This window comes from Dasypus novemcinctus, chromosome 2 (assembly GCF_030445035.2).
Source record: "Dasypus novemcinctus isolate mDasNov1 chromosome 2, mDasNov1.1.hap2, whole genome shotgun sequence".
Lineage (NCBI taxonomy): Eukaryota > Metazoa > Chordata > Mammalia > Cingulata > Dasypodidae > Dasypus > Dasypus novemcinctus.
Window position 1 is genome coordinate 97135240 of NC_080674.1, and position 12103 is coordinate 97147342.

The window sequence follows — 12103 nt, forward strand, 5'->3', positions numbered from 1 at the left end:
AGGGCAAGAAACAGATGAAAAAGGGGTAAAAAATTTGATCAATTAAACATGGACTATTCTAAAGGTCTAGAGTAAGTTGAAAGAATCATCAAAGATCCTTAACACGAGGCCAATCAACAATAAAACCCTAGGCAAGAGGGAGAGACTGACCTTCAGATTTAACTCATCAAGATAATCAGATGCCTAGACATCATCAAAATATTACAAGTGATACTAAGAAATAGATTCAGTCAAGTAAACAAATTAAAACTTCAGAGGAGACTCAGAATTTGGCACAACTAATCAAAGCTGTTAAAACAAATCTCTTAAATCAATTCAAGGAGATGGAGGAAAACATGGCTAAAGAGATAAAGGTTATTAAGAGGACATTATGCAAGCATAAAGAAGAATTTGAAAGTATAAAAAGAAATGTAATAGAAATTATGGGGATAAAGGGCACAATAAAAGAGATTAAAAATACACTAGAGGTATATAAAAGCAGATTTGAACAGGCAGAAGAAATCAGTAAACTAGAAGACAGGACAAACAAAATCTCACAGACAGAAGAATAGACAGAAACAGGAATAGAAAAAATTGAGTAGGGTGTGATAGCACAAAACCCACAAAATTATGCATCATGAGTATCCCAGAAGGAGAAGAGAAGGGAAAGGGGTCAGAAAGAAAATCTGAGGAAAAAAGGACTGAAAATTTAGCAACTCTTATGAAAGACATAAATAAACATGTTGAAGAAATACAATGCAAACCAAACAGAATAAATCCTAGTAGACCCACATGAGATACACACTCATCAGAATGTCAAATACCAAAGATAGAGAGAAATATGAAAGCAGCTAAAGAAAAGAGATTTATCACATAAAAGGGATCCCCAATCAGACTAAGTGCTGATTTCTCATCAGACCACTGAGGCAAGAAGGGAGTGTATGATATAATTATTTAAGGTATCAAAAGAGAAAAACTGCCAACCCCAAATTCTTTATCTGGCAAAACTGTCCTTCTAAAATGAGGGAGAGTTTAAAATTTTCACAGATAAACATACTGAAAGAGTTTGTCAAAAAGAGACCTGCCCTACAAGAAATACTAAAGGGAATTTTCCTGGCTGAAAGGAAAGGACAGGAGGGAGAGACTTTGAGTAGAGTGAAGAAAAGAAGGTTATCACTAAGGGTTACTAAATGGGTAAAAAGACAGAAAAAAGATATGACATATAAAAACAAATGATAAAATGGCTGAAATAAGTACTACTTTTACAGTAATAACTTTGACTGTTAATGGATTAAACTGAACAATGAAAGGCACAGATTGGCAGAATGGATATAAAAGTATAACCAAACTATATTCTTTTAGTTACAAGAGACTAACTTAGACCCATAGACATGAATAGGTTGAAAGTGAAAGGTTGGAAAAAAGATATAACAGTACAAAAAATAATGAAAAAGAGTTGGGATAGCTATACTAATATTGGACAAAAGAGATTTTATAAGAGACCAAGGACACTATATATTAATAAAAGGGGCAATCTACCATGAAGAAATAACAATAAAAATATTTATGTACTAACCACGGGGCCCCAAAATACCTGATGTAAACACTAGCAAAACTGAAGGGAGAATAGACATCTCTACAATTACAGTTGGAGACTTCAATACACTCCTCTAATCAATAAATAGAACATCTAGTCAGAGGATCAATAAGGAAACAGAGAACTTGAAAAACATGATTAACAAACTAGATCTAACAGACTTAAAAAAACATTAAATGCCAAAACAGCAGGATATACATTCTTCTCAAGTTCACATGGATCATTCTCCAGGATAGAACATATGTTTTGTCACAAACAAGTCTCAATAAAGTTAAAAAGATAGCAATTACACAAAGCACTTTCTCTGATCATAATGGAATAAAACTGGAAAACCAGATGAAGAATTGGAAAATTCAGAAATATGTGGAAATTAAACAATGCACTCTTACACAATCAGTGGGTCAAAGAAAAAATTGCAAGAGAAATCATTAAGTATCTCAAGACTAATGAAAATGAAACACAATAAAAACTCATGAGATGCAGTGAAGGCAGTGCTGAGAAGGAAATTTATAGCCCAAAATGCTTACATTCAAAAACAAGAAAGAGCTAAAATCAAAGACTTAACTGTACACCTGGAGTAACTAGAAAAAACACAACAAACTAATCCCAGAGTAAGGAGAAGGAAAGAAATGGCAAAGATTAGAGGAGATATCAATGAAATTGAGAATAAATTACAATAGAGAGAATAAACCAAAACCAAAAGTTGGTTCTTTTAAGATCAATAAAATTTGTAAACCTTTAGCTCTACTGACAAAGAAAAAACAGAGAAGGTTCAAATAAAATCAGAAATGAGAGGGGGGCCATTATTAATGCTTTTGACTCTACAGAAATGAAAAGGATCAAGAGATGATGCAATGAACAACTGTATGCCAACAAATTAGACATCTTAGATGAAATGGATAAATTCCTAGAAACACAAGAACAACCTACATAAAATCTAGAAGAAATAGGAGATAGGAACAAACCAATTACAAATAAAAAGATTGCATCATCATCATCAAAACCTCCCAACGCAGAAAAGTTCAGGACAAGATGGCTTCACAGTTGAATTCTACCAATCATTGCAAGATGAATTAACACCAATCCTGCTCAGAGTCTTCCGAAGCCAGATAAAGGTACTACAAGAAATGAAATTACAGACCAATTTCTCTTATAAATACAGATGCAAAAATCCTCAGCAAAATAGTTGCAAATTGAATCCAATAGCACATTAACACATTAAGAGAATTACATACCAGAATCAAGTGGCTTTTATCCAGGTATGCAAGGGTGGTTCAACATAAGAAAATCAATTAATGTAATACACCACATTAATAGAATGAAGGGAAAAAGCACATGATCATATCAATCTATGCAGAAAATGCTGACTGACGATATCCAGCAATCATTCTGGTAAAAGCACTTAGAAAACTAGGAATAGAAGAGATCATATATCTAATAAAGATTTAATATCCAGAATATATAAAGTAATCCTACAACTTGATAACAAAAACAAAACTAGTCCAATTAAAGAATGGGTAAAAGACTTGAATAGACATTTCTCCAAAGAAAATATACAAACGGAAAAAAGCACATGAAAATATGCTCAATATCACTAGCCATTAGGGAACTTAAAAACCCAAAAGATACCATTTCATACCCATTAGAATGAGTATTATTTAAAAGAAAAAAAAAAAGGAAAGAAAATTACAGGTATTGGAGAGGATGTATAGAAATTGGAGCATTCATCCATTGTTTGTTGGAATGTAAAATGGTGCAGCCACCGTGGAAAAGAGTTTGGTGGTTCCTCAGAAAGTTAAGTATAGAATTACCATATGAACTGGCAATCTACTTCTAGGTATACACTCAAATGAATTGAAAGCAGGGACCAGAACAGATATTTGTGCACTGGATATTCATACCACCATTATTCACAATTGCCAAACATCGGAAGCTACCGAAGTGTCCATCAACAGATGAATGGATAAATAAAATGTAATATATATATACAATGGAATATTATTCAGCCATAAAAGAAGGAAGTTCCAATATATGCAACAATATGGATTAACTCTGGAAATACCATGTTGGGCAAAATAAGGTAGACAAAATGTACAAATATTTTATGAGTTCACTGATGTGAAATAATTAAAAGTACTCAGTTAATCCAAAAGAAATCTTGAATAGAAGGAAAAAGGAATAAAGATTAGATGGGACAAATAGGAAAAAAAATAACCTTCCAAGTACCAGAATAGAGTGTCTAGAAATAGATGCATTCATTTGATTAATTAGTTTATTTCTGAGAAAGGCATTGAAATGGGAGTCAATTTTGAAAGAATAGTGTTTGCTAAAAATGGTGCTAGTAAAAGTGTATATTCATATGGAAATAAAAGAACCTTATCATTTACTTCACATTATACCAAAAAAGGAACTTGAAATCAATCATAAAAGTAAATCTAAAAGCTGAAACTATAAAATTTTCAGAACGAAGATTAAAAGAAATCTGCCAATCTTTGGAAAAGCAAATATTTCTTAGCCAGGACACTGAAAACAGTACTGTGAAGAAAACTGGTAAACTGGACTGATTAAAATTATAAACTTTTGTCTATCAAATATTGTTAAAAAAAGAAAACAAAATAAAGCTTAGACTGGTAGAAAATTTTCTCAAAATATGTATTTACCAAAGGATTTATGTACAGAATATATAAAGAATTCTTTAAAACTTAAGACAATCAACCAATTAATTAACGGATAAAAATTTTAAACCGATATTTCACAAAGGAATTTTTTCAAATGGTGATTAAGAACACGAAAAACTATTTGATCTCATTTGTTTTAGTTTGCCAAAGGACTGCCAATGTAAAGTACCAGAAATGTGTGACCTTTTATAAAGGTGATTCATTTGGGGTAAAAGCTTACAGTTTTGAGCCTGTGAAATATCCAAATTAAGGCATCAGTAGAGATGATTTTTCACAAAAGTCAGTGGTCACGTGGTGAAACAAGATAGTCCCCAATCTCTGCTGAGATTTCTGCCTTCAGCTCCACAATCTACTGTCTCCCGGAGCTCAGCTGAGAGTTAACCAGGCATAGGCCATCTCTCTTTCCAGGCCTCTTAGCCTCAGCTGTTCTGCTTTCTTCTCTAGTTCAGCTGCATGCTGGCAGGCATATAGCTCATCTCACCTCAGCCTCAGCTCTTTGGGTGTCTCAGGGGCTTCTTTCCTTGCAGCTCAGCTATGGGTGAAACTGGAGTCCTTTTCCTCACATTGCAGGATCAAATATGGTGGCTTCCTTTACTTTATCTATGTGCCTCTCTGTTTGTCTCTGTTTTTATCAAACCCAGCAAGAGGGTGGGGACTCAACCTGAATCATGCCTCACTAACATAGTCCATAAAGTGGGTGTCACACCGACAGGAATATGAAGCCCTTTTGACTGGACTTTTTTGGGATTCATAAAAGAACTTCAAACTGACACATTAATAGTCATCAGAGAAAGGTAAATTAAAATATCAGTGTGAAAGTACTACATACCCATTAGCATGGCTTAAACTAAAAAGACTGAGAATTCCAAATATTGGTGAGAGTATGGAGCAACTGAAACTCATACATTACTGGCAGGAATGCAAAAAATATGACTGTGTAAAACACTGTGGTAGTTTCTGATAAAGCTAAACATATAGTTATCACATGAACCAGCAATTCCACTTAAGTAATTACAGAAGGGAAATGAAAACATGTGTTTTCAAAAATGACCCAAATATCCATCCAACTGAGAAATGGATAAACATATTGTGGTATGTCCAAACAGTAAAATACTATTCAGCATTGAGAAGGAATGAACTAATGCTAGAAGCATAGCATAAAAAAAGTTAAAACCACTAACCTAAGCAAAACAAGGCAGATACCAAATAATTCATAGATTTTTATTTATATAAAATTCTAGAAAAGGCAAAACTAATTTAGAGTGACAGAAAGCAGAGGACTGTTTGCTTGGGGCTGGGGTTCGTTGAAGGGAGAATGGACGGCAAAAGGGGATGAAATAATCTTTTGGGATCACAGAAATGTTCTCTCTCTGGATTGTGGTGGTTGTCACACATTTTTATTAATTGGTCAAAACTTACTGAACTCTTTACTTGAAATGAATAAATTTTCAAGTAAAATATAGGTTAATTATACCTCAATAAAGTAATTTTTTGTAAGTTTAAAGAAAGTGGATTACAAAAGAGACACTGGAATATCAAATAAAAGTTTCAGAATACATGGCTACCATGTAGAAAAAAGACAGTTTTCCAATTTTTAAAAGTTACATTTAAAATATACCCACACTATTCAGCATGTATTTATGTAGATAGAAGAAAAAGAATTACTGTGCCTGAAATAAAAATATACCATTGTGAATGAATTTTAGCAACAAGAAAACAATAACAGGGAAGTGGACTTGGCCCAATGGATAGGTCATCTGCCTACCACATGGGAGGTCTGCAGTTCAAACTTCTGGCCTCCTTGACCTGTGTGGAGCTGGCCCATGCGCAGTGCTGATGTGCACAAGGAATGCTCTGCCACGCAGGGGTGTCCCCCGTGTAGGGGAGCCCCATGCACAAGGAGTGCGTCCCGTAAGGAGAGGCGCCCAGCATGAAATAAAGAGCAGCCTACTCAAGGATGGCGCCACACACATGGAGAGCTGACACAGCAAGATGATGCAACAAAAAGAAACACAGATTAGTTGTGTCACTGATTAGGATAGAAGCAGTCACAGATGAACACACAGCAAATGGACACAGAGAGCTGATAACTGGGGATGGGTGGGGGAAGGGGAAATAAATAAAAAATAAATCTTTAAAAAAAAAAGTGAACAGTAACATCTGATACCAAATACATTCTAAAGAGCTCTTGAAGACCTATATAAGGCTGGGGGTTATGATTACAGACAAAAAAAATGGAAATTTTATATTTTAAATTGTAATTGGGAAATTTTGCTAAGACACTGAAAACTTAATTTCTAAATTCTGTGAGAGATTTAAGAAGGCTGATTAAGAAAACAAAATTAAGGGCGAGGCCATATTGAGGAGCCAAATAAATAATACTTGTTGGGTATATTACTATAACATTATATGGGACATTTGGACAATATTTTCCTAATTCACAAACTTATTTTGACATTGTCTTAAATCCAAGGGATATATTAAAGATATTTATCACTCTTCAAAGAATAGAGGTAATTTTTGCTTTGATATTTGCTCGGCCTACTTTGAAGACATAGATCTATAATGATTGCTACCAAATCTTCCACTTATAGAATTCACTGGCATTTGAAATACCCAAATTAGGTCCCCAACTTAATTTTTATTTTTTATTTCTACTTTTTAAATCTTTTTTCGTTTTTTAAGGTACAGGGGCCAGTTGTGGGGGATTTAACCTGGGACCTCCCGTGTGAGAAGCTGGAGCTCAACCACTGAGCCACATCAACTCCCCTGAGTTGGTTTTTCCATTTGTTTGCTTGTTGTTTATTTCTTGCTTTTAGGAGGCACCAGAACCCGGGACCTCCCACGTAGGAAACAAGCACTTAACCACTTAAGCCACATCCACTCCCTAAAACTTTTTAATGCATAAGTTCACTCTTGTTTTTCCCCTGAATTTATGTTCATTCTAAGGAGTTATGTGTTGGATTTCTAATTGTAAATTCAGATTGTATGTTTCATTACTGAATTCATGTGTTCTAAAAACAAGTGTCTCAAAGCCATTTAGTCTTAATGAAAAAAAAACAAGAGAAATTTTATGGCCTATGAGTCAGGAGATCTGGTTTCTATTTCTGATTTTGCAACCCAATCAGCAGACAACTTTAGGGAAGTCTTTTATTATCACCCACCTCTCTCTCTTCAGGAATAAATTACTGTACTGGTTATTTCATCCTTGCTTTTCTACCTTAAAATGGAGAAGATACACTGAAATTATTGACAGTGTATCAGCAGGAAGAATATAAACCAAGGAAGTTTTAAAATGTACTCCAGTTGATGTGGGTAGCTTAATTATATTTACTGAAGCATATATCTTTTACTGGTAAAAGGCAAATATAGTGATTATGATTATATGTCTCAGCTGTATTTCTTTTAAACATGCTATATTTTCAAATTAAACAGAAGTCATAGCAAGGGCCTATTTTGTTAAGAATTAGTACAAAAGTTTTAGACGAGAAAAGGTAAAGGTGCAGTCCCTCGTGGCTACTACTATGTCTCAGATTCTAGAGAATATTCGAGTTCTAGAGAATATTTGCTAATGTTTGTGGAGAAACAACTTATACAAAGACCAAGGACACTTCACCTGTCCGAAGTTCTGCCCCTTTGAACCTCCCCACACAATTCAGGCTGGATGAATATGTGTATATCTATCAAGAGATTTGTCTGGAATTTGTATGGGGAAGTGGAGGAGGGTTTGTTCAATGTACAGAGAAGAAAAATTAGGGGCAAGTAGCAGGTTTGTTCTCTTGCCAGTAACTGCAGTCCATTGATATCTGCTAGGTCATTGTCAGAACAGTTTTGTCCTGAGTGTCAAAACTGGTTCAAGAGCTTCATAGTTGAAGGACAAATAGTGGTTAACCATGGGGTCACTGATTCTTTACAATTGTGTGAGAGAACACAGCTCTTATTTCATAAACAAATAAAAACAGCAGGGGGTGGAGGGATTTTCAAGGTTGTTTCTCCTTCAGTCCAATAAAGTCTATATCAGAAGCTCCATAAGCTTCTAACTCTGTCTTTTAAACTGGAAAACTGCCCCTCCTTTGGATAAACAGGAAAACAATGTTAGGAGATAAAACTTAAAAGGAGAAAATTATTACAGAGTCTTTAAGTAGGCATATTCAGGTTTATAAAACCATAAATAAAAGTTACTGATTTCCAATTTGCAGGGGTAATGACCAAGAAAAGATGAAAATAATGAAAAGGATATTCAAGTAATATCTGGATGATAGTAAAAAAAAGTCCAGGAATGATGAAACTCATGATATGAGCCTGTTAGTTTTTAATATAGAGCCTAGAAAATATTTCCTGAAAATAGTGGTTCCAAAGCAGTGGAAGAGGAAGCTTATAGGTTGAAAGCCAAATGTAAATGATATGAATCATTAATGGAGTAACAGTCTAATGACAACGGTCACTAAGTTACTATCCATTGTGGATTCAATCGTTTCCCCCAAGAAATCTCTTGAAGTTCTAAACCCTTACCTATGAATGTGACCTAACTGGGAAACAAAGCCTTTGCAGATGTAATTAGTTAAATGAGGCCATACTGGATTAGGGTGGGCCCTCATCCAATATGGCTAGTATAATCAGAAGAGAGAAATTTGGACACAGAGAAAGCCAGACAAGAAGGAAGATGGCCATGTGAAGACAGAGACAGAGATTGGAATTATGCTGCCACAAATCAAGGAACACCAAGGATAGCCAGTGACCACCAGAAGTTAGGAAGAAACAAGGAAGGATCTTCTCCTAGAGCCTTCAGAGAGAGCATGGCCCTGCTGACACCTTGATTTTGGACTTCTAGACTCCAGAACTGTGAGGGAAAATTTTTCTGTTATTTTAAGCCACCTATTTTATGACACTTTGTTATGGCAGCCCTGGGAAACAAATATACCATCATTTGTTCTTCTCAAGATGGAGAGTTAAAGGTCAGATATAAAGGACAGGGTAAGATGAGAATCTTTACACCTGGCCCTAATGGTGGGACCACCTGTCAACACCTCCTGCTCAGATACACAACCTGCTTTAACTTTAACATCCTTTCTCACTATGGGCAGAACAATTCAAATGATGAAACATATTGTTCCCTAAGGAATGATAGGACAGGCTTCCCTTGTAGAGAGAGGCACCAAGGTCATAATAATAAATGCCTTATACCTTTTAAGAAAATTGACCTATGGTTTGTTTATCAATTTATAGAATAAATACACCCAAGAATCACAAAATACCTTTTCATTTCTTACTAATGCCTTATATACTCAGTAGAAAAAAGAATCTGTGGTAAATCCTGAATTCTTACAATAGAATACATGCTAATAACAATAAAAATAAAATCTTCATTATATAATTTTCCCTTCAACCATCCTCTCACCTGGCCCAAAACTACACTTAATTGTAACAAGAATTAATGGTTAATTGGTCCAAATAGGAGCCTTTGTACTAAAAAAAAAAAAAGAATGTTTACAAACAGTGGATTAACAGAACTTTTAAACATCTTTAAACGAATACATAAGTGTATATATATATATATATATATATATATATATATGTATATAATGCTTCTTTTATAAATTGTGAATTTCTCATACCTGGGATGTTATATAAGAAGTCCCATAATTGTTCTTCTTCTATGTAGGTTACAAAAACATTTCCAAATGTTTGTGGAGAAAAATTGCAATTATACAGTACTTTAAAGATGGCCTCTATCAAGCTGGATCTTTGGTTTGGATTCTTTTCATTATCAGGAGCTTGCTCTTAAAAAGAATAACAATTATTAATGTAGGCATCAATGAATGAAATTCAATTCTTACCATTACCCCTTATCATGATGCTGTGAAATGTATTTGAATAATATTTACATAAGTGAAATGCCAAATTCTTTCAGATCAATGATCCACCTAACCCAATATTGTTTCTGAGATACCCAAGGATATTTTTATATCAGGCATACACAAAACCATTTTAAGAATGATGTCACTTCAAAGTGCAATTTCCTTGTATATCAGAATGATTTTTTCTCTCACAAAGACTTTTGTCATTTAAAAGTAATACAGGGAAGTGAACTTGGACCAGTGGATAGGGCGTCCACCTACCACATGGGAGGTCTGCGGTTCAAACCCCGGGCCTCTTTGACCTGTGTGGAGCTGGCCCATGCACAGTGCTGATGTGTGCAAGGAGTGCGGTGCCAGGCAGGGGTGTCCCCCACGTAGGGGAGCCCCATGCACAAGGAGTGAGCCCCGTAAGGAGAGCCGCCCAGTGCAAAAGAAAAAGTGCAGCTTGCCTAGGAATGGTGCCGCCCACACGGAGAGCTGCATAACAAGATGATGCAACAAAAAGAAACACAGATTCCCATGCCGCTGACAACAATAGAAGCGGACAATGAAGAACACGTAGTGAATACACACAGAGAACAGACAACCGGGGGGGGGGAGAGGGGAGAGAAATAAATAAATAAATCTTAAAAGAAATAAAAAATAAATAAAAGTAATACACATTCTTTCTAGAAAGTTTTAAAGATTCAGACAACTAAGAAACTAAAATTACCTGAAATCCTACCAACCAGTGATCATCACTATATTTGATATATAGTATTTCATTCACATTACATATAAATAGACATAAATGGATATATGTATATATAACATGCACACCAAATAAAAGTATCCTATACATAATTTTTTTTGTTATCTAAAACCTATTTAAAGCTAGGTGAAACTTTGTATCTTTCTTTGGGATGCTGGGTTCTGAAAATTATATTGTTTACTGAGAACAGCAGTTTTTCATGGGAAAATTCACATCTAATGGTTTCAGAATTATGCTATCAATTCAATAAATACATTTACAAACTTTCCTCAAATCCACAGACTCTATCATTTCAGAATAAAGAGGCTGATCAATTGGTCTATTCATAAAACTATGCAAGGAATTCCCAAAAAAATAGGGCCATTTTCATAGCCCCTTCCAAATCCTCCTCTAGTTCCATTGTGACTTCCTCCAGAAGGTCCCATACTATTGGATCTATAAAGTGGACTGGTAAAGGGAATAATAATTTCTATTTTGTTTAGATAATTAGCATTATATGCCAGACACCATAATATAGAAAAATATTTATTGAATTAGATAATGATTTTCAGATCTTGTCTCAAATGAAAGTAATCTGGTTTATTTTGAGATGAGTAACATTTTTTCATTATTGCTCATTTGGAAACTCAACACTTTTATGCTTCCTCTTGACAAATTTATTTCTGTGATTTGCTTTTCATGACCTAGAGGAGCTCACTGTTACCTAAAAACTAAGAAATCGTACCATACAGTTTATGTAGAGGACATTCATTGTTTTTGCTTTCCTAATATCCATTCTCACTCTTTTTAAATAACAGTTTGGTTTTCCTCTGGCAAGCTTCCTCCTGTTCCTGCCTTCTCCCCCACTTCTCTCCCCTCCCCTCCAACATACATACTTAGTTTATTTGGTTTAGGTGAAGCTGACGCCTCAGGATTTTTGATGGAACTATTGGTAAAGAGGTTCTCTTTCTATTGGGGTTGCTAAGCTGGTAGGGAGGAGGCTAGAAGTTGCTGATGGTCATTTTGTCCCATTTGGGGACAATTTGACTGAGAACGAATCCAATATGATAAAAAGCAGAACCAAGAGATGGAAAATGGAAGATTCCTGATGAGATGACACTGTTTGAGAACCTGAATCTGGCAATCATTTTATATTTATGTTAGCTGAGTTGATAAATTTCCTTTTTTGGTTAAGCCAGGATAATTTAGTTTTCTGTCATTTGCCATCTAAAGGGTCCTTACTTTTTCATAACACACACAA

General features: G+C 34.9%; 1 protein-coding gene across 9 annotated transcripts in view; it reads right to left on the reverse strand.

The window, feature by feature from the left end:
- Nucleotides 1–12103, reverse strand: part of KIAA0825 (KIAA0825 ortholog) — a 447444-nt gene that overhangs the window by 253565 nt on the left and 181776 nt on the right. For all 9 annotated transcript variants that reach the window (XM_058276267.2, XM_058276254.2, XM_058276256.2 and 6 more), the window contains one exon: nt 9870–10034. In XM_058276267.2, the coding sequence (XP_058132250.1) occupies nt 9870–10034 (165 nt within the window). The remainder of the gene's footprint in view (nt 1–9869; nt 10035–12103) is intronic.